The sequence below is a fragment of the Pecten maximus genome, chromosome 1, assembly GCF_902652985.1.
Source record: "Pecten maximus chromosome 1, xPecMax1.1, whole genome shotgun sequence".
Classification (NCBI taxonomy): Eukaryota; Metazoa; Mollusca; class Bivalvia; order Pectinida; family Pectinidae; genus Pecten; species Pecten maximus.
In genome coordinates this window covers 46,558,260-46,583,042 of record NC_047015.1, presented here as the reverse complement: position 1 = coordinate 46,583,042, position 24,783 = coordinate 46,558,260, and the positions used below count along the sequence as shown (strand labels likewise).

Sequence of the window (24,783 nt, the reverse complement as noted above, 5' to 3'; positions counted from 1 at the left end):
TGATGCTTTTCCCCCCTTGGATATACACACACTGTTTAATGTTATTCTAAATCTATTTAATGTCCAATGTTTACCAAATTGATGGAATTTGGGTACCTTCCAACCATTACATAGTTTTTCATTCGTTTTGCCATTTTTCACTCCCCTCCAGCATTACTCACGAATCTTGAGATAAACTAGATATGTTGTACCTATATCTATGAATATTTTGATAGAAAAGTATTTCACCTGTGTGTTTTGTGTAATGCTCTAGGTATGTCCTCGGTTCATTGTTATGTTGATTAAGTACAGTATGCATGCACTTAAAGAAAATGACATTTTCACCTGTTGTAGCATGGCTATATATATATTGATAAATGCCTATGGTTAACTCGACATAAATAAGTATAATGATGACAGATCCACATGACAGGTCATTCGGGTATGATGTTACGCACATATATACAGAGAATATGGAAGTGTAGGTTACGCATCTAAAACAATAAAATACCTAGAATATTGACATTAAAACAAGCCATAATTCAAACTCCAAATCGAGAAAACGAGGGGGAAATCTGAGCAAAGCATATATCTTTGCATGGAAGCAATTGAAAAAGAACTAGTAGTATAAAACCATGTGTTCCAGAGGAGTAAGCGTCTCCTGTTTCATCGACGACACCCGCCATGTCTCATTTCAGGTTTCTTTTTCAATTGTATACAGAAAAAATGCACTGTACTTACTCGTGATATCCTTATATAAGCTATGATAATATTCTTTTATATCGAATTTTCGATAAACTTATTATATTTGCCCTGGTTACGTGACTAAACCGTCATACTGAAAAGTATATTTAAACCTGACAATAGCTTAAGGCTTAACAATAGTTATTGTCAGCAGAAAACAAACCTTTTGTAATAAGTATTATTTTTGAGATTTAACTATTGTTATATCATTAGCGAAATCTGTCATTCTCTTGCATATTATGACGTCATGTAATGATGCCGAAATAAATAAGCTTCAATGAAATATTTTTGCAACGGTTTCTTTCTTTTAAATTGAATAAAAACCTGGTAACAGCAGATTAATTTCAAGACAGTACCGTGTTTCATTATTTTCTTATCTAAACCAACGGCATGTGTTTACTCTTCAGACCCCTAAATTATTGGAACATTTCATTATTACATGAAGTAAAATGAAAATATAATGCAAATGATATATACATGTGTGTTTCATCTTTATCAATTTGTTTTAAAACTTTAAACACTGTACTCTGAAACATATCAATTTGAACTAAAACTGTTAAATTTCTTTAAAAGTTTTTGATTTTGTTATTTTTGTGTGTTTTTCTAAATGGCCAATACAAAACTAACGCAAATCCCATGAGAACCTTGGTGTCTAGGTAAAAGGGCTGGTATTTCATTAATCGCAGCTGTAAAACCGTATTTTAAATAAGTACGTTTAAGTACTGGCGGATAACTACCAGTATTGGATCTTCCATCTGTAATAACATTAGAAAACGAAGCAAGCATGGCCTAGAAATGCTGTTAAATGAGTCTTCAGAGAGCCTTCATCGGTCAGTCTGTCTCCCCAGGCTACCCAATGGCCTGATTAGCGGACCGAGATCGTGTTCTACAGCTGATTACTGGACGTCGTCCGGTAATGGTCGTCCTCTGTGGACCTTAATTGCAGCACGTTTTCAAAGGATTACATTTGTTGTGTCAGTATCATATCAACATCCAAGCTAGCTCATTATGGCGACCTATTTATGTTTAAATACGACACAATTCCCTTGAAGTCCACATTTTATGAACTGCTTAACCAATATGATGTTTCGTATAATGGAAAATAATCTTGTAACGTTCTACTGTTGACATGTTTATTGAAAAGTTTATTGTGTCATGACATTTCAGGGTTGCCATGACTTTGCTATGTCACGTGTCCCCCACATGACCAGACTTCAGTCGTCGTTTATCCAGATCCAGCCATCCACGTCTAAAGTATCCAAGTCGATTTTGGCAGTGTTACAATACTTCAAATGGAGGACCATTACCATGGTGGTGGGTACGTCAGACGAATGGAACCAGACCGCGCGCAGCCTCCAACAAATGACGTCAGACCATGACATCAAAGTGACACAAATGGTTTATTTCAAGGAACCATACCCGTCCAACACAAACTTTCCAGCTATAGTGGAGAAAACGTACAGACGAACAAGAAGTAATTATATTTCAATGAATGATTTCCATGCAGAAAAATCCTTTGTGGCATTATTGCTTTTCATAGATGGTATGCACAAGTTTTCCCTTGAAAACGCTCTCTATGAAATCAAACCCATCAACAAGGACGTCACTTTAAAACAAAATGCTCCCTTGGAGTACTATTGCCACACAAATTATCAATATTCTTCTACAGTCGAACTACAGTGAAAAATCCAAATATCTCCAAATATCAGTGATTCTATTTAACACAACCATTTTAAGGTCATCTGAACCAAAGGGTCAGGATGACCTATAGCCATCGTGTTCTGTCCGTCATCGTGCGCCGTGCGCCGTGCGTAAGACTTTTTATTTCAAAACGCTACTCCTCCTTAACCCTTAAGTGAATTACTTCCAAATTTGGTTTAAAGAATCATTGGGGAAGGGCGGTCATAATTTATATAAATGAGGCTAGTGTGACACCTGGGGCCTGAGGGGCGGGGCCCCAAAAGGGGAACTTTTGTGATTTTTTGCTATAAAATCCTACTCCTCCTTAACCTTTGAGTGGATTACAACCAAATTTGGTGTGAATCATCATTTCGGGTGGGCAATCATATTTTATGATAACTGGCTGCGTATAGATAATTTTTGTTAATGATGCTGGATTGAGGGGTGTGTCCCTGCTGTAAGTGTTTGTCAGATGACCGTTAAGGCCCATGGGCCTCTTGTTACATAATTATAGCATTCTGATTTACTTCTACGGTTACCAATCTAAATAAATATTGAAATTTGAATGGAGGTGATACATTATTAAGCCTCATTACTATTTTTTTTTAATTTCATTGTAAAATATGAACTCTACCTAAAGAGTGAAAAAGAGAAATACTTATCACTTTGGTCAAAGGTAATGGACAACCCAAAGACGACCCAAACACAAGTATCACGTATTTTGCGGTTGTATTGCAGACTAAACTGATATTTTCTCCCTATTATACTAAAACCGGCCCTGTCTCTACGTAACAATGTTTCGACCCCCTGGCGATATATTGCATACTTGATGGCGGTATAGGCGTTTGTCTCTCAATGTTATAATGCGTTTGTTATTCCTGCTCTCTGTCTAATGAACATAACTCACAGTAGTTAAAAATAGTGAAACACATAGCACGAGAAAAATATATTCAATTAAAATGTATTTTGTATCATTGAAGACTTTGATAGATTGTCAACTGGCATGCACAGTTTATACCGATGCCAAATGTCACAGGTACTTTAAATCATTGAAGATGGCAACATCTCTGCTGTACAACATAACATTGATTTGTCTAAACCCTAAAAGCTCCCGTATTAATACCATCCTCACCATATATTCTGTCCATGTTTTTTGTTTCATTAACGTGTAAGAAACTATTGTCATATGATCCGATTTTCAGTCTACATTTTTCTGGGAGATTATTACGCTCTTATCGACTTTGCTCGGGCGATTGACCGGAAGCCGGAGACGAACACTGGGGAATATGTAATCATTGCGCGGGCGGCAGACGACCGGCCATACAATACAGAGGATCATAACTTCTTCATCAAAAGTAAGGCATTCAACAGTCTGACGCTTGCAGAACGATAACACCACCATGTTGCATTTCCCATTTTGCTTTTCCTTTTTTGGAATATTCACTTTTCTGAAGAACAAAGTGATGTTTTACTCTTAAAGATTGAAAATAATTGTCCAAAGTATTTCAAAACCGTTCAGAAATAAAACATTCGAGCAACGTTATCGATTAGACATAACATTATTGGCAGATGTAGATTATATGGATTCTGTGTGGTCAATGGGGTATATCACTTCACTTAGTGAAACGATAAACTCAGATGTAAAAATACACTCCTGGCATTGTTATTTTAAAGAGAACACTACTGTAAATGTCATACCATAGTTAAATGAAACTTGAGCATGATCCCTGCCTTTGTATGTTTTGTCTTCGTTTAGCCCCGTTTGAGGTAAATGTCACGGAAGAATGTGTTTCGGCTTTCCGGTCTGTTCTTCTGTTGGTGCCAAGGGCCCCGAACAACCCTTCCTGGGAGACCTTCCTCCAAAACGTCCGGGACCTTAATCACAAACCTCCAATCAATTTGCCACCTCTTCCGCCAATCGTATCCAAGGTAAGTTCTATAGGAGGTCATGGCTTGATCATTGATGGTACAGTTTTAACTCTCCAGAATGTTTTTAAGGTTGGAATGAAAATGTCTATATAGTACTTTGAATTTACCTTTTAGAGATTGATGGCATGACTTCTACAATTGCTTTATGCTAAGGATCAACTGAAAATCAATTGATTCGTTGTAACATCGACCGCCGAATTGATTTTTTATTTGTCACTAGTTATAGCAAACATTGATATTGTTTCAAAATTATCCAATATCCAATTTTACTATGCAGTTTAATATTGATTATTCGGCATAAACTGCATCTATTATTTAATGTGATCTTGACACGATTAATTGTTAAAGATGCAATATGTAAATAATTGAAAAAATCAATTGATGCAAATGTTGGATTTTGTAATTCGTATCTATGGTAATATGTTTGAATCCATACCATTTCTTTATCATCACTGAGAACGGTACTTTAGGTTTGAAATCTAATTTCTAATTTCAATCTCGTGAAGATTGTTTCATTACGTACACAGTCATGAGAATACACTGTGTGTCAACGAATCATTCTCCTTAACCAAAGGTCATTCGATTCCTAATTTACTACATATACCAGAATATAACACTACTGTTTTCATGACAAGGGACTGAAGACATTTCTACGCATAAATTACATTCAAAAAAGAAATATCTTTAAAAAAGATAAACGGCATAGTTTTAATGCTGGTGGTTATAATGTAAAACTGCTGGTGAAATAAATTAACGAACTTATTAATAAATGCGCAGTTTCAGCACGGATAACAAAAGTATATCAGTTTGAATCATTTTGGTGATAATAAGACTGCATTTGAATCAGGAATATGATTTTATTAATGTGTTATTTGATTAGATACATCCACTTATTCAGCTTGCATTCAATATCTTAATTTTGTTTCGTTTTTAACTGCATTTCTGCATTTTGCATTAACCGCTTCATTGACCAATCACATACTTCATCTTGACCAGTAACGCCACCTTTCACGTCATATCCGGGACCAAAAGAAAATTATACGGCTATGCCGAAAAAAGTAATTACTAACTTAACGATATCGAAACCGCGAAAACCAAAAATGTTAAACAGAAACAAATACATTAAAACCATTTGATATAATTAAACTTGTCCAAAGCTAACTGATGCGGACAATTTCAAATACATTTGTTGTATGTATTTATTATCAGGGATATGATTTTAATTGAAAGTGGAACGGCATTTTTGGTTCACACGCTTTAGTCTATGTCGGGGAAATGGAGAAGCCGCAATTTTGACCTAAACTTTAAATTCAAACCTTTACAACACTTTTCGGATTTGTAACCAATTTTTTAATGGTCTCACTGTCGATAATGATATGTTTGATGTGTATCCTTAGATTAATTTGTGACCTAGTTATTTTCCGGATGTGAATAAAATACTGACGGATACAACATTTGACTCCGGGAACACTTCCGGTTCCGTCTCTCCATTCTCCCCAATGGGGCCGCGGTGGCCGAGTGGTTAAGGTGTCCCGACACTTTAACACTAGCCCTCCACCTCTGGGTTGCGAGTTCGAAACCTACGTGGGGCAGTTGCCAGGTACTGACCGTAGGCCAGTGGTTTTCTCCGGGTACTCCGGCTTTCCTCCACCTCCAAAACCTGGCACGTCCTTAAATGACCCTGGCTGTTAATAGGACGTTAAACAAAAACAAACCAAACCATCCATTCTTCCCATTGTGTTATCATGGTAAGCAATATCTTTTTTGTGTTTATTTAAAGCATCATGTGCCTATCTCAGCGGCCTACCTGTATGATGCAGTGATGGTGTTCGCTCAGGCAATGGCCAGAGTCATAGAAACTGGAGGTTCCCCGAGGAACGGCTCAGCAGTTGTACAACAAATCAGAAATAGCAAGTTCCAAAGTAAGTTACACTTGTAAACCGATCGCATGTCAAGAAAACCTAGTAAATGAAGTTTATAAATATTTTAAATAAGCATATTTTGTACCTGCCGCACTGCTCAAGTCATGTTTATTGGTAACATATTCCGCTAATCTACTATACAGCTAGTATCCATTTCCTGAGAAAGATGTATCGCGTGTTTCAAGTCCACGTTAATGATATTCACAGTGTTCATGGCAGTGTTGGGTTGTTTAGTGAAGTGGAGAATATGATTGAAATTAACAAAAGGGTTAACTTTAAATTGTACAAATGTAAATGCAGACAAACCATATTCAAATTTTTCAAGTTTGAGGCAATAAATTGAAAAAAAATGTATCAGCAATTTGTTTCTTGCCATTCCGTGGTTTCTTCCAAAAATCCTAAGCATTTCAAATGGGTCTTTTGGAGAGTCTTGACACAAGTTGTACATTTGAATTGGATATAATTAACTTTTGCTAATTGTATAATTGGGGATATATTTACATAATGAATACCTAGGCAGGAATGCCCCATATTCCAGATGCCTGTGGTTCATTTTCCGAGGGGATTTATTAACACGGAAAGAAAATAAGTATCCACAAAGGTACAGTATTTAACTTAAAAGTTGCATACATGCAGGTTGACGAAAACCATAGGAGAATTTTATGGCTGGCATCAGGAATTAATTTAGAATATCTAGTGATACATACTTCATGTGAACGCTTGTCTCACACATAAGTGTGACTGAGCAAAATAAAATCCTACAAATCTTGAGCTTGTTTTGCCCATTGATTCCGTTGCCACCTAGAATTGTATGGCGAGTGTCGTTGATGAAGCAGACTCTTGCGGAGCTCCTGGTCTAGATATCCTTGATTTTTAACTTTCAATGGTTCCCATGCAAATATATATAGTTGTTCATATTTTGTCCCATTTCATCGGTTATGACTTGAAATAATTAACTATTCATCATTTTCTATCGTCCTCATCATTTATCATCATCATTTTTTCATCATCATTGATTAACATTATCTACAATAACTTAATAATAAAAAATAATCAGTTATTATCATCAATTAATCTTATCAGTCGTCATCAAACATTAATAGATACAATATAACCGGTGTTTGATAGTTCAATTTACCCTTATTTATCTTTTACTGTCTTTCTTTAATGAATACGTTCTTTATTTTGACTCATTCCCCTCTATGCTCATACGAAAGAATAGCGTCTTTAAATCCAATTCTTTTCAGTGATTTATTCGCAAGCAATTTGAAAAACAGTACAAAGCCTTGCCGTGACGATATCAACATAGCAGCAAAAAAAATGACATCAAAGAAATACAATTGTTCTCAATCAGAATCCTCTCTGCGTTTACTTTATCTGTAGCGCATTGCGAAGCATTTCCGTGACATTGATCAACACGATATACCAATCACATGATCTAGACTGTATCTATGTCATCACTAGATGCAGTCCAGATTGATAATGGGATAATGGGAGAGTGCAGCGCCAAATTCTAATATTCAATGTTATGACATACAATTTGTTTCCAAGCAGAAACAAAGGATCATGATACGAATATTTGAGCATGGTTATGACGTAAGTATTTTTGTCTTGTAGGTATCCAAGGTTATGACGTGTATATTGATGCGGTCGGTGACGCGGAAGGGAACTACTCTGTCCTAAGTCTTACAAGCGAGCACCCAGGTCGTCTAGAGCAAGTCGGCGACTTCAAGATGACATCGGGCGAACTTGGGTATCCGGTAGGTATCATCCATAAAATTGAAACAATGAATCTTATGGTATACTTCATAGACTAAATGAGACCATAAGCAAATGGCCATATTCGGCAGAAATAAACATGCATGTGCAAATGTGTTTTTCATGTCACAGCGCAGTTAAATACTATTTGGTGAATTTTACAATGAAAAAGAATGCTACCATGTCACAGACCTATAAATGAGTTTACACTTGAGTCCATGTCAACGAGATACGTTAGTATCATGGAAGACTGAGGCTGTTCCTTGGTCTTGACGTGATGTTGTTTGAATCTATCTTTGTGGAAGTTGGACTAAATCTCAATTCTTTATTGCTACTGCTTTTTGTTTTTATTTTTTATATCGTACTTTTGAAAAATTTCAACGGAACTGTATTAACAGTTATTCTTGGGATCCCGCCTCTGGGATATTTTGTTAAGAGGCTAATTGCCACCATTTGAAACTGACTCTAATCTCTTGTAGGATTTGAAAATGGCAATAATCATTAAGAGAATTTTAAAATGACAGGAAAAGCGGTCATTTTTTAGATAAGAATTGATTTGTGTCCTAGACTTGCCTCCACCTTCATTTGTTGTCAGTTTATTTTACCATTACCGTTACTTTGTTTAGATCATACACTACTTTACCATTATACGCAAGTTCAGAAATGGATATTACTCTTGATGTAGCTTTTACAAAACAAATAAAAAATGCGTCAATGTCAGACAGAAGCTTTGAAACTGAATTGATACATGAAGGATAATCCAAATAAATTCGGCTGGTGCCTAGATGATATTCACAGGGACGAGAATGCAATAACAACATCACGGCTAGATAATACGAGCCGGTTAAATTATAAAACACTCCCAATTGAGGCATCTATTATCTTTAATTTCACAATTTTTGCTGCAGTCTGTATTTCCATAGTCTGCTTGCTACGAAAAAGTAATTCTGTATAACCTTATAACACTTGGAGGATATACAAACAATGTCAGTTATAAATCCACAGTATAATTAAATTACACTTGTTAGTAGCCTTGACGATAGCCTTATTGCTCCCACAGTACATATACATCAGCTTACCGTTTTCAGCATGAACGGTATGCTGAAACCCACTTAATTTACTGTGTTCGATCATACGCTTGGGACACATTTAGTGACGCAAGCAGGATTCTCAGATGTGTTTAACAGTCCGTGCATAAACAATCATGGACTGGTGCCGAACGAAAATACCCATTTATCATTACGGCCCAGGCAGACTACCCCTATCATATGCTTCTCTCTGTTTCCTACACGCTATACCTATCTCCTTCTTGGATACTTACCGTGTAGGTTCTGGTTTAATAACTCATTAAGTACAATGCTTGGCTCATTGTAATATGTCATGCTACCACGAAGAAAACAAAGATATAAATAATTTTCCTTTTTGTTTCCTGCTTAGAAAAATAATTGTCAAAATTTGCCTTTGTCACATTGTAATATTATGTTTAGTTGTGGTATATGTTCCACTTGACTTTTATTTAGACTTTAAAAGTACACCTATTCTATTACGGACAACCGATACTAAAACTAAATCTCCCTGGATTTTCACTACACAAGCACGCCCATTACATACAAAATATAGGTGACAAGTAAAACTCTATAAGAGGTGGGGGTGATGAAAATGTTAAATCGTATGGAAAGTCTCATGTACGATCGTATACTTGATTAAAACTGTTCATATCGAATGTAAATGTCATTTTTGGTGATATTAAAAGTCATAGTTACTACGGAATGATTCTCTTAACCTCAATCATCAACCTCGTTAGATATAGGAGCATGAACAATATGCAACAAAGATACAATGGTATCCATTTCGTATTCTTTATAAATATGCACATAAAACACTGGACTAGAGATATATTCTATTTCGGTAAGAAATCAATCTACTCGCAAAATACAAATTAAACGTCTCCTACGCCATTGGAAACGTGCAACAATTGAAAAGCCAATAGGTTATTTCTTCCAAGCTGTTCTTATTTTTTTATAATTTTCGCTTTCCACATTGATGTACGTTATGTTCGTTGTGGTCAATTTCTATGACCTCATTTATTGCAATAATATTCGAATGGAAGTTAGATGAACCTTCCCCATTACATCGATTGCTACGTCGTCATTTTATTCTTCTTTTCGATAAAAGAGGCAACGTTGATTAGTTTCTCATGAATAAATATTTCATATAGTATTTAGAAATCCAGTTATCTAACACCAGGTATTTTAATATTTGAAATAGATTGAAACAAATATATTTATATTGTTTTAAAGATGTCAACAACATTTCCCCTAAAGGTACATGATGACACAGGTACAACTTCTCTGTTAAACACACCTATCACTACCCGCAGCTATATTTACAAAATCACGTCCTTTTGAGGTTTAGATCAACTGATGGACAATCAATTTTGCTAGCAGGTCAATTGAAATGAATATGTCTACAGCTGTAACGGGACATTGGAATATGTGAAATGTAGTTGTATTGAATGCAGACAGTCTTATATAAGGCAGGCGTGTTAATTTGACAAGAAGACGTAGAGTGTATTTGTAATATATTCGTTTTATTCATTTAACACTTATTATTAAATTTCATACATATCCTTTTGTCAGTTTTGTCTTATGAAACTAATGATGGACCGTTACTATTTCAAACGAAAGATTACATAATAAAATTAACAAAATTGTTAATTAATATAAAAATATCAATTAATTAAAAATTAATAAAAACATAAATCAATTTAATAAGGACCCCTTTCACTTATTTCTACGATCCTCTTCTCGTGTTAAACTACACGTATGCAAGCGCCATTAAACTGTATCAATGGTATCTCCGTGTTTAAACTACTGGCATATTTAAGGAATGCTTCCTTACTTATAAAAATGAAATATCTTCAGTGATCAGACAAGCATAGTCATTTAATCTGGAAACAAGCCAGCACTGCCACTCTTTTGTTTTTGTTCGACTTCCCTAATAGCTTCATTATCAAGAACATCATTAATCTACATGCCATATTCCCTAAAAGTTGACTTAAAGAAGCTTTATTTAAAAATCAGAGTAATGGATTAATTATAAGCTTCATCGACCGAGATAACTTCTTCTGTTTTCACCTAGATTATTTTGCTTGTGGTTAAATACGTCTTCTAAAATTGATAAATCATCTTGTCACTTCAGGACTTTTATCTCAAGCACGATATCAATTGGCAATTGGGGAGAGTGCCTCGAGACGAACCAGAATGTGGATTTGACGAGGAACGCTGTCAGTACGAGCCAGGTAGGTTATCAGTCTAAATACCCTCGTCTTCACCTATAGCACTGTAACCATCAGAACTTTGTGCCTAGAAGTAATGATAGCGAATCGTATGCAATCGTTCAAATCATGTCATCAGTTTTCATTATAAGTGTCACTTCCGTCTGAAAATAAAATCTGGTCTAGTAACCAAATTCGCCCCTGATAAAACACAGACCATTACAACAGTGGCGCTGCTAGGGAGATGTATAATTTACATGCCGTTCAGACATCATTTGTCAGGAAAATGACAAAATTTCGGATCTCTGGCTGAGATTTGCAAGTGCATATATGGTGTTCTACAGGTCGCGGACTAACATTTTAAAGAGGGATAGTCCGGTCCGAAGATGACTAACGGTCATTTAGACGCTCACCTTTACTATATATAGCCGCCTAAATATTCTAAACAAAAGCTCAATAACAGATATGTGAAAAAAACATAAAAATATAATAAGATATCAGATGGAAGATTTTTTAATAAGAATCCTAGCATGGGATAGAATATTGATTTGTTAGAATAGTCCTGCTAATATTTAGATGATGAGACAACATAGATTTTTTTCCCTTGAAAACCAAACAAAAGAGTACTGAGCCAAAACCAAAACGCTAACGCTATATCAAAATCGATAAACGAAAATAGGAATAAAATATCGAATTAGACTCTTGTAAATGTTCAAAGCGAGAAAGACCAGGTGTTCCGAAATAGAAAGCATCAGCTTCATTGACGACACCCGTCATGCGGCCCTGGATTGAATTAAGAAAAATGTCACGTTCTCAAAAGTAGAACCAAGGTTGTGACAATAAAACAATCAAGTACATGATTGGAGAGGACTTATATAGGCTTGCCTATTGTCCAATACAAATGTTTTCTAACAATAAAATTTGTTGAAATAAGAAAATCAAGTAAATCAATGAATGCACGTCTAACTTCAAATCGTACAGGGAAATGATAACATGTCATACCAGGTTGTGTTAATATCGATGAAATATTGTTATCAACGTAACTCGACATTTTAGAGATTTAACACACATGGTCGTTAAGAAGATTAACTGCGTCCAATTACATGGAGGATGTTAATATGCTTCATGGCGCACACAAATTCCTGAACAACATTCAGGTTTTTTACGTTACGAAATGAAATCGTTTATCTATCTAAATCATTACGTGCGATTTAAATAAGGAAGTTTGCATAACGTCACTGAATAGGAATTCACTCAAATATTTGAAATTTTAGTCATAGCCTCGATCGACATCAAGCTTAAAGTTCTCTCTATAGGAAAGTTGTAAAATTGTCACCCATGTATATATATTGCTAATTTTTCGTAAATCTTTTACAAGTTTGTAATCAACTATAAAACAAATAATGCCAGAAAGAGAATGGTCAGCCAGAATTAATATTTAAAATGTATTGTAGCGTAACGGGGATGATATCAGAACTCGAAATTGATACAGAGATAACATGAACTGCAAAGTTACCAACGGGGAAACACTGGATGCTTAGAAAATATATGGTGATATCTGGAGTTTTGAAAATTAAGTTTCTCCTGCATCCAATTGAACAGCCGGTTTGAATTATTCTGTCACATCTAACACCTGTTGTAAGTAATCCACACTCTATAATCTAATCCCTGTTTGAAATAAACACGCACATCTTCATTAGAAAGCATACTTTTTTTACGATTGTGCTGTATCTTTAAATAAACATTTGATATAGAAAACCTAGGGTAGAAATTTCCAATTAAAACTTCATTGATGAATATGACGTTGATAAAACGAACTAATCCTGAATTTGATGCATCTAAATTGAACTTTCAGAAAAAATGGAATAGAAAAAAACCCACTATCAATATCTAAAGATATAATCAAGAATTGAAATAGTATAGACGAAACGAGGAGTAATATTAGGATACATGGATGTTTAGGAAAACGAGTCTCGGTGTTCCTGAAGGGTAACGTCTTCCGATCACAACTGCACCAATCATGCTTATCCAGGTCAGATTAATGTAGATCTGGACATTTGTATGCTAAATTCTAATAAACATCAAACAAGTCGAATTTGACATCGCACAAGGAAATAGAATTCTCCCTAAGCATTGCTACAGTAAAGCTTGTGAAGCCCCATGTTGATATGGAATCGATTTCGACATGCAAATAAAGTGGGTTTAGGATGGAAATTTCACTATGTGAAAATTGAAATATTTAGATTAGAGTTTACAGCTAAGTGGTAGGCTGGTGTTTTGGATAAATTGAAAGTAATCACTTGTGATAAGCGACTGATATCAAGAAAAATCGCTATTTTCAACTTCATATTGATTTAAAGAGGTCTGTTTTCGTTTCCATGTACTTTTGATTATTTAATTCAACAAAATTATTTAAAAGTGCATGCTTTTATGTACGAGACATATCAAATAATAAAACTGCATAATAAATTCAGTATGACATAGTTATTGGTACATGATTTGTTTTGTGTGATAATTATATGGAAAAAGACATCCTTTCAATTCATTTTCCAATAAAACGTCGTGCTTTGGACAGTAGTGGTCTTTTCACAAACGAGAATTCGTATGACAATTAATTTTTTACAGGTGTGTTTTCCCATTATTACAATTTTGGTGTATGAAATGAAAACAAATAAGGCAATAGCGTGATGTATAGTCTATACATTTCTTAGAAAATAGATAAAAATAACACAGCATTTAGTTAGATGTTTTGTTATATGTAAAAATGATATATGGGTGAAGTGAAATTACAGTTATCTTGTTAGTTAAATAATTTCAGAGCGATTTAGCTTTACTTTCCTTGGTCAACTGATCATAGGGCAGGCTTGTATCTTGTTCCCACTGATACTTAATTGGTGTGTGGGATATTCATTACATTAAACATCAGCACATCAGCTCAATAATGTCTTCTGTAATTGGTTAATGTCTAATGCATCTTCGCCCTGTAAATACTGTATCGTTGCTTTAGTTCAAAAGTACATTTTCATACTACATCCTTTGAGTATAGCGATACTCTACGCCAATCGTTGTATTACACGCGGAAGTGCTTGCCGAAAGATTGATGCTTTACGCTATTTAATCGTCATGGTTTGGTTGTAATATGACCTCTTGATATCCGTGATCTAAGCTTACTTAAATCCTTTCAATCCCTAATTCAAATGAGGAAAACCCCGTTTAACATTTTTAATTGCAAGAATTGGTCCTTTTAAATGAACAAACGTTTTTACGTTTAAAAGTGCCCTTTTAATTCCACAAATTAAAGTAGCGATTTGATAGAGTCAATTACATCGATGTATAAAAACGGTTTTGGGACCTTGTTCTATCAAACAATATGATAATTAAATCAGCATTGGTTATAACACGGGCATTAATTGCTGAATAGAAATATGAAATGGTATATGTATGGTGTAATGTTTCTAGACATCGTCGTCTTTAGCTTTATAGCGTATTCTTTTTGTTGTTTCAAGCAATGTATTCGGTATGAAAAAGTGTCATTTTGATGTCACGAGATCTCTTATTTCCAAGCCTCGGTTTGAATAGTGTGAAATTTGACGTCCTTGACGAGTATTACCAAGCAATGTTTTGCGACAATGTAACAGTATTACACTTAAATCTTAAATTTCTATGTACTGACCGACTTGTTTTGAAAGGTATTGTTTTACTTCTCCACGTAACACAATATGATCATGTTAGGATGGGATGAATCATGTAATTGTTATATTTCTTGTCCTTCGTTATACTTGTGAGTATGTCCAGCAGCTTAAACGAATTATCATTCAAACCAAATAGGTGCATGTGAATGGGATCGAGCATGGTAGGGTATGCCAAGTGTGCCAATTCCCTTGATTACTAATTTAACTAATTATTATCATAAACAGGTGTTTTAACATCAGATGTAATGCACAGATTTCATGATATCACTGATTGAAGAAAACCCTTCAAGTCTTTTAAACTCCACATGTATGGGGTTATTGTTTGTATGTTTTGTTCCACGTGTGATTGGATTCAACTAGCAGGTCACACGGGATACAATGTATAAAAGTTAAACTACCTGTTGTAGTCAAACGTGTCATTATTAACAATTACGTTTTTGAGGTTTATCTAAATTAATTTGAATTTTTGGATTTTTATTTTTTTTTATAAATCATAAACGAGCAAAAGTATGAGAAATTGTAATTAAGATTAAATAAATTTGACTTTCTACATATACTCACTGCACTTTTAGATAAAAGCATTTCGCAATCATTTGCCTCAGGTATAAAACGAAATATGACACCGACAATTAATTTCACCATGTGTCATGTTTTCTAGATTGGAAGATAGCCACCATATGTAGTGTTGTAGCCGCAGCCTTGTCAGTGGCCAGTGTATTTGCCTGCAGGTTTGTATTTCGGTCAAAATGGTTAACTTGAGACTTTCTCCTGTAATACAAACGACGGAGGGGCGATAGATTTACAACATCCAAAAAGATTATTAACCCACTTTGATCGGTAACGGAAATCAGCTCGGATGGTCTGTCTCTTCAATCATGTTGAAATACCATAAAAGAAGGATGTAAGGACGGGAAGTTTGTAATCGTGGAAAGCTTAGTCAAAGGACGTTTCCTCTGTTATTAACGATCTATCAAAAGACGACAGTCTGTCCATGGTTGAGAAATGTTGTGAAACAATAGCTCTTTCATTATTTATATAATAACGTAGAAAATGCCACAACAAAAGAAGACGACTTTATGTGAATTTTTATTGATGAATATCAGGGTATGCACGTCATAGGTCCTAGATGACTAATTAATCAATATTTTGTGATCGTTTATTGGTACGTTGTATGTCTGCTCCAATTGCCCAACATGTTCTAATTCGTCGAGTGAAGTGTAACGACTAGGAATGGTTTCTATCTATTTCCTTAACTCCTTAGATAACTTGAAAATAATTAGATTTTGTCATGATATGTCTTAAAACTATATTCATGTTCTCATTTAATACTATTGATTACATGAGTGAACAAGCAATGAATAACATTGATTTATATTTGTATAGGCATTATCTTTATGAGCAAAAGTTAGCCCGGTTATTATGGAAAATAGAGTATAAAGACCTGATTCTTGTGGATTCAGTCCACGACATCATCCCGCCTGCTTGTCCAAAGGTTAGTTACACGTAAAAGTAATCTTTTTTTAGATAAACGTTGGCAAGACCAAGCAAACATTATTAGATTTTAATTCATTCTTTGCAACGCTGTCAGATTGAATTTTCTAAGGAAAAAGGTTCTTAAACATTATGAATGAAACTTAAAGAACGTTGTATCCTAAGTCAATCCAGTTGGTTAAATAAGTCTGAAGCATAACAAAAATAAAATCGGAAGTGATAACATTTATCTTATGAACATGTCTCCCCCCTTTTTTTAGCGCAAATCTACAAATCCTTGGAGGTTTCTAATATCCAGCGACGAGCCAGAAAGAGCGACGTTACTCGGAAACACTAAACAAGATATGAAAAACGGCGACTCAAAAAAATCCATAACCATAGGGTCGTTTAAGGGAACAATAGTAGCAATAAAACATATATACAGGAAAAATGTTGACATTAATCGGTCATTGAAAAAGCAGCTTCAGTTGCGGAAAGAACTTAACCACGATAATATCAACAGATTCATTGGCGCATCAGTAGATCCTCCCCGAATCTACATCATCACCCAGTTCTGTGCAAGGGGAAGTCTAGCGGTAAGCAAATGTCTGCTATAGACACAAGCAAAGAGATGTTCACATGAAAAAAAAAAAAAAAAAAAAAGCCGAGTCTTTAAAGTCCTTTGTCAAGACGAAATAAACAATAACATAGTTATTACTGTATTACTGATATACATATCCATTCTGTTGCCTGTTAGTTCAATCCATTGTAATTCATACGGCAAAAATACAAATCTTTAGATGTTATCAGGAAATAAAGCAATATTGAAAAATGACTGAAAAAAGAGCAATGGTGTCGATAGAATATTTGATTATAGAACATGACTATCCATTATCAATAAGACTTATTGTAAGTATCCTCACAGTCTTGCTGTCGTTATTTCAATGCTCTCGTAGTCATACTAGTGTGTGTGTGTGTGTGTGTGTGTGTAAATATATGTTTTCTTTGATAAATTATTATGAATCTTTAACGTATTCTCGTACAAGTTATATTAGTTAAGAGAGAAATTGGCACTTTGAAATTAGTTGTATTATTTTCTTTAACTTTTTTCAAGGTAGCACATGCCATTCGGTCGTAAACCTGAAAGTTATATTGTTATCCTTGCCAATATTTATCAATTATCCCTATATAATAGCTGTCTGAGTTATTAAGACGCACGAGCCCATGATATGATTAGACCCACTGACAATAAGGAATCATTTTACATCAATTTTAATTATGTTTCCTATTATCTGGTTTCATAGGATATTCTTCAGAATGAAGACCTGCATCTCGATGACATGTTCGTGGCATCGTTAGTAGCAGACCTGATTAAGGTAAGATCGATCATTACCATAAAATATATCGATAATCGCATCACGCATTAGTCCTCTGAATCAGGCGCGCGCTGCTAAAAATCTTAATAAGTGTGCAACATTGTCAATTGCACAAATAATTTAAATTTGACGGAATTATAATAATTGTACTAGTAACAATGATAAAATGATAATTTAGTTATACCACAAAACATACACTTTACATTCACACATGCATGGTTCCCTTGAAGATGAACACTTTATTAGCATGCCACTCAGTAGTCTATATTTGTCAAAACATTTATGTAAAAACAATTTTCTCTGTCAGTATCTCCCTCTCTTGTCTGTCTGTCTGTTTGTTATTTTATGCTTTACAGTTTCATCTAAAATCGTTAATTGCTTAGTAACATATTGATGCAAATCGTTCCCATACTAACTCGCACTCAAACATATCTAGACGAAACATTTATTGAAAGCTTTGAGGACTATATGTTTACGATGTAATATAAACCAAAATTGTTAGGGCTATATGTTTATGATGTAATATAAACCGAAATTGTTAAAAAGAAATAATAATAAAAAAAATCTCATTACAACCTATAGTAATACAATCAACTACAATATCTTTTTTTTTTTCTAAAATATAGGGATAACAAAATGAAACGATGGCTTGTTCATTAGTAGATTTGTTATACTGATATTTCATTATAGATCGGTATACTGTTTGAGATGTTGGATGTTCTGTTCCATTATAGATCGGTTTGGGTTCCTTATCGGTACTGTTTGGGATGTTGATTTATTCCATTATAGATCTGTACACTGTTTGGGAAGAGGTGTGATGTTCTGTATTCCATTATAGATCGGTATACTGTTTGGGATGTTAATGTCTTGTTCACGAGTGTATTTGTAATACAGATATTTCATTATAGATCGGTACACTGTTTGAGATATTGATGTTCTGTATTCCATTATAGATCGGTATACTGTTTGAGATGTTGATGTTCTGTATTCCATTATAGATCGGTATACTGTTTGAGATGTTGATGTTCTGTATTCCATTATAGATCGGTATACTGTTTGAGATGTTGATGTTCTGTATTCCATTATAGATCGGTATACTGTTTGGGATGTTGATGTTCTGTATTCCATTATAGATCGGTATACTGTTTGGGATGTTGATGTTCTGTATTCCATTATAGATCGGTATACTGTTTGGGATGTTGATGTTCTGTATTCCATTATAGATCGGTATACTGTTTGGGATGTTGATGTTCTGTATTCCATTATAGATCGGTATACTGTTTGGGATGTTGATGTTCTGTATTCCATTATAGATCGGTATACTGTTTGAGATGTTATGTTCTGTATTCCATTATAGATCGGTATACTGTTTGGGATGTTAATGTCTTGTTCACGAGTGTATTTGTAATACAGATATTTCATTATAGATCGGTACACTGTTTGAGATATTGATGCCCTGTTAACGAGTAAAGTGTTAATACTGATATTTCATTATAGATCGGTACACTGTTTGAGATGTTGATGTCTTGTTCACGAGTGTATTTGTAATACAGATATTTTATTATAGATCGGTATACTGTTTAGCATGTAAAGAACTGGGTGACACTTGTGTTTTGGTTTAAATAATATTTTATTTCATTGTGTTGTTTGTCAAACATAATATACATGGGTATGGACAGGATTCAGAAAAAAGGATGTGTGTTTGATATATATTGCGTCACTTTATTTCTATCCGAATTTCCTCTAGGTCATGTTTTCATTTTTTACTAATTTATGTCACTATACAGATTAATCATGCAGTAACGATCGCTCTTTTGAACGTGGTAAATTGCATGTGATTAGCATACAGAAACGGTCCTCGATAAATTACTATATTTAATTCTGCATGGATGTCGATATGTTTTAGTTTCATAGGAGTATGAAAAGGATATTGTTTGCAAACTGTATGGATCTGTGTAGCTGTATTTCAAAGTTAAAACACTTTTTATGTACAGTTTTACTTATCTAATAATGTATTATTTTCAACAAATCAATACGCAGCGTCAATGGTCGTACTGTGACGTCATGTTTTTCGCGCCATTTAGGTTTTTCTTTTTATAGAGGTATGAAAAGAAAATATCAACCAATCAGAAATCTGCATTCTGTATACAAACAATGGAAATTTATTATTTGTATTTAACTAGCTTCATCAGTTTGTTTAATATTCCATTGTTCTACGATATAATTATACTCGTTGCGGTGTGTGTCAACAAAGCCTCTCGTTATAACTCATTTAAGTGTTAAACGGAAACAACAGACGTCATCCAGAGTTGATTCAGTAGAGTCTGGTAACACCGATCGATACGCTGTCTAACGGAAATGACGAAGGTTGATATGTTTACTTCCAAAATATATTATTACTTAGATTGGTTTTATTCATCTTTTTTTATTAATCAATCCAATTCTAAAGCAAATCATATGTTTTCATTTAATATGAGCGTTCGTAAACCTGTCAATACGTGTTTCATTCATTCATTTTTTTATTAATCAATCCAATTCTAAAGCAAATCATATGTTTTCATATAATATATGCGTTCGTAAACCTGTCATTACGTATTAGACAAATTCGTTATATATAATTTATACCCGAAACATGGTGATATCGACAATTGATTTACTGTCGTGTGGGATTTCAAAGTTCATTAATGTCTTGGATCAGTTCAGACCCCCACTCAGGCCATAAATGTTCGAAATACCTTGACACATGTAGATGTTTATACATAATTTTCCTTGGGATTCCGTAGCTCAGTGGGAATTATACTCCAGAATATACTGGTTCTGACTCATTACATTTCCATATCCTTTATAACTGCAATATCTTGAAATGTGTAGATGTTTAGATTGTTTCTTCGAGTAGGAAAAGTTCAATTGTCTCGACTTCTGTATAATTATCAAATAAAATTAAATATTTTCCACCTTTTTCATTCAGGGAATGTTATTCATCCACGAGAGTGAGTTGGTATTTCACGGTAATCTCAAGTCCAGCAATTGTCTAGTAGACAGCCGATGGGTGTTACAGATCAGTGACTTTGGCCTGCACCACCTCATGTATAAAGACACTTCACCAAAACACGACACAGATACCTATCATAAAGGTTAGCAGGCATCACTACACAATATTGTTTTTACTTCACTGCAAAACTTCCCAAAGAAGTTGATACAAGTGAAGCAAATATTAGGTCTTGAATCAGTAACTTTGAATTTTCGATTGGCTTGCCAGATGCATAACAATTTTATTTGTTTGACATTTAGTTAGTGATCGTTAAAGCTATAAATAATACATTTATATCAATGCCGATATAAGTATAATATAAACAAATATACAATTTGCAAGCTGTGCCGTTCTTCGTTAATTTTCTTTTGGTGGTATTGGTGTGTGTGTGTGTGTGTGTGTGTGTGTGTGTGTGTTTTTACACTAGATATATTTTTTTTTATCCACATGGAATTGGACAAACCATGAATACATATGATACTATACTAGCTTAAGACAGACATGTTTTCGAGCGTCTAATATAAAGCCTTTAAAATTTGCTCGAAATCCCAGATGAAGTGATTTATTTCAAGGGGTTGCAATATGATATTGAACATAAGAGTTATGTTTTCCTCTGAGTTCAGTTTCTTGACAGTGTGCTTCACCAGACATAAAACTGATTTCATGACAATACCCGGAACGAATGATACATAGCATCATCACGCGGCCATTGATATACATTTTACCGATATAGGTTTACTGTGGAAGGCGCCAGAACTACTACGGGACATCAGCCATAACACATTTGGTTCCCAGAAGGGTGATGTCTACTCTTTTGCACTGATACTGTTTGAGACTCATGCAAGGAAAGGACCATGGGAGGATATAGAATTCCCCCCTAAAGGTGCATTTCTCATTCAATATAAACTTTCATTAAGTGTTACACTTGACAATATATTTCCCTTTAATAGTATTTGTAAGAAGGTCCAACTGTTTTAAGCAGTCCCTAAGGTTGACCATAGCCATGAACTCGGATGTACTTCTAACGCAGAATACAAGGAATGATACTTCTCTTCGATCGTATTCTTCTTGTATCTTTACAATGTGAAAATGTGTTTGGCATCCAAAATTAGCTGCTTTTAGATGTGGAATTTCATTGTTTGAATCCTATACCCAGTGTTTAGTCCATTATCAATAGACAAAGTCAAGATAAACTAAGGCTATGCTCTGCTCAGATTTCCGTTTTGATTGATCGACTTTTCCTAAAAAGTGTTTACTGATACAGTATTTTACAGTTATTTTCTTACTCATATACATGTCAAAATGTGTAAAAGGACCTGAGTGCTTATCATCAACCCATGTTAGTTCCTATGTAAAGCAGTTTTATTTTAGATATACAAAACTGTACTATGATACGTAATTTAAGTATACGTTTTGTTCTATTGGTTAAAGAAATAATCCGGAAACTGAGAGGGGGAGGGGAACACGTGATCAGACCGGATGTTGCAACTCTTCATTGTGAGGAGTACATTAAACAATGTATAACCGACAGCTGGACCGAAAACCCGGATGCTAGGCCAGACTTCAAATACATTCGATACCGACTACGACCCATGCAACAGGGTCTGTGAGTATATACTCGGGTAGTTTTGTTTTGACAAAAAGTAATATTATAGGGCTATAATAAAATAAAATAATAAAATCAAAAGGGAACATAAATAGAAAATAAGAAAAATAAAGATTTACATTTGCTTTCGGAGTGATCTCATTCTATATGAAAACACAATTTATAACTTAAAATTTGGTTATATGGGATCAATAGCTATATCAATGTACTAGTTTATACTGCGATATCTATTGAAATATTTGGGAGCAAATTACATTTTAGAGAAAACATTCAAAGCATTCCATCACGCAATCTAATAACGCTTACAGGTTTTCTTTATTCTGTGTTGGGATCCGAACAGGCCTATTTATAACCAAATATTAATGGTCGTTCATTACATATTATGAAATAATTTGATTTATTATTTTCAGCAAACCTAATATATTTGACAATATGTTGGCTATAATGGAAAAGTATGCAAATAACCTTGAAGCACTGGTAGCGGAAAGGACGGAACAGCTCTCCCTTGAGAAGAAAATGACCGAGAATCTCCTATTTAGAATGCTTCCAAGGTACAAAACACCGTTAAATTTCAGCCGAACGAGACAATTGGCATGTCGTAGAGATAGACCTTCAATACTTGTCTATTTAGATGCGTTCTTAGTAACATGAAAGACGATTAACTTAGCTTCCCAACAACTGAAAAAATATTCTTCCAAGGGTTTGTTAGGCCACACATGCCGTCTTGTGTATACAGGCTGTCAGTGAAACGCATTAAAATGTAAGTCAATACAATGTAGAGCAAAACCACGCTCCGGTATTGACACAGTAATCAACTCGAGATTGGCATTTTATGTCTTCACAGTTAGACATGCACAGTTACAAACATAATAGAATTCAGCGTGAAGCCAGTTGCATGCACTGCTACCACTAGTAGTGGCTCTCTTTGTATACGTGTTGAGTTAAAAGTTGACTAGTTATCTATCTTATCTACCTGTTATAAAGGGGAAAAAAGTAAAATAATAGAAATATAAAAACGTCCCCTTTTCACCAATTTTATAGATCCGGAGTTGTGTAATCATCGATATCTAATGAGGTTTGTTGATATGCCCTTCTGTTAAATGGCGCAGGATAATGCTAAACAAACATTAATTTCCTTTACCAAATATGATAATTGAGAACAGGAAATTGAACAATTTCGACTTCCGTAGTTAGTTAATTTGATAGATTATGTATTGTAAGCAGGATCCGTCACGTCATCACTTTATGTGTTGTAAGCAGGATCTAGCGCGTCATCAATTTCATGTATTGTTAGCAGGATCAGTCACATCATCACTTTAGGTGTCGTAAGTAGGATCAACACGTCATCACTTTATGTGTTGTAAGCAGGATCTAGCGCGTCATCAATTTCATGTATTGTTAGCAGGATCAGTCACATCATCACTTTAGATGTCGTAAGCAGTATCAATCACGTCATCACTTTATGTATTTTAAGCAGGATCCATCACGTCATCATTTTATGTATTGTAAGCATGATCCGTCACCTCATTACTTTATGAGTTGAAAGCGGGATCCGTCATGTCATCACTTTATGTGTTGAAAGCGGGATTCGTCACGTCGTCACTTTATGAGTTGAAAGCGGGATTCGTCACCTCATCACTTTATGAGTTGAAAGCGGGATCCGTCATGTCATCACTTTATCAATATCATTTCTGATCGTTCGGTAATTCTTTTCATTTGAACATTTTTGGGGGGAAGAGAACGGGATATGTTTGGTCTGCTTCTGATCTTGTGTTATTGTTTTACAGATCGGTGGCAAATCAGTTAAAGAGAGGGTACATGGTTGCCCCGGAACATTACGAATGCGTTTCCATATACTTCAGCGATATAGTCGGCTTCACTGCATTATCAGCGGAGAGCACACCGATGCAAGTGAGTAGTATTCTAACCATGCACTTAGTATCTCGGGGTAAGCGATCTTTATTTAAACTACAATGTACCCTTGGTGCTAGAAAATACTTTAGTACGTCTACAATGAAGATTTCGAGGTTGCGAAAAGGAGAGGAAGTTGTAAAAACGCATATTCCCTTTTGTATTTCTCTTAGTTATACTACCCCAGGAGATTTTAATAGCTCAATTAGTAATTGTTAAACGGGGATTCAAAAGTGATTTATTTCTTGTGTTATTGCCCTGGATGTTCGTTCACAATGACACCTGATACGTTCCATGTTGCGTGAGCCAGAATCATAAATTCGAACTCTACTATATTTTGTTTTATTTATTCTTTCTGTGTTATAGCCCACTGGAAATGTTAAAGCATGCTTTACATAAAGTTAAAGT

General features: G+C 34.7%; 1 protein-coding gene across 2 annotated transcripts in view; it reads left to right on the top strand.

Moving 5' to 3' along the window:
• The window catches only part of LOC117335526 (guanylate cyclase 32E-like), a 119,444-nt gene that overhangs the window by 71,549 nt on the left and 23,112 nt on the right, over positions 1-24,783 (top strand). For both annotated transcript variants that reach the window (XM_033895582.1, XM_033895572.1), the window contains 15 exons: positions 1,891-2,197; positions 3,606-3,758; positions 4,160-4,332; positions 6,113-6,254; positions 7,872-8,014; positions 11,214-11,313; positions 15,640-15,709; positions 16,365-16,473; positions 16,733-17,047; positions 17,756-17,827; positions 20,796-20,961; positions 21,592-21,741; positions 22,290-22,464; positions 22,875-23,015; positions 24,252-24,375. In XM_033895582.1, the coding sequence (XP_033751473.1) occupies positions 1,891-2,197; positions 3,606-3,758; positions 4,160-4,332; positions 6,113-6,254; positions 7,872-8,014; positions 11,214-11,313; positions 15,640-15,709; positions 16,365-16,473; positions 16,733-17,047; positions 17,756-17,827; positions 20,796-20,961; positions 21,592-21,741; positions 22,290-22,464; positions 22,875-23,015; positions 24,252-24,375 (2,340 nt within the window). The remainder of the gene's footprint in view (positions 1-1,890; positions 2,198-3,605; positions 3,759-4,159; positions 4,333-6,112; positions 6,255-7,871; positions 8,015-11,213; positions 11,314-15,639; positions 15,710-16,364; positions 16,474-16,732; positions 17,048-17,755; positions 17,828-20,795; positions 20,962-21,591; positions 21,742-22,289; positions 22,465-22,874; positions 23,016-24,251; positions 24,376-24,783) is intronic.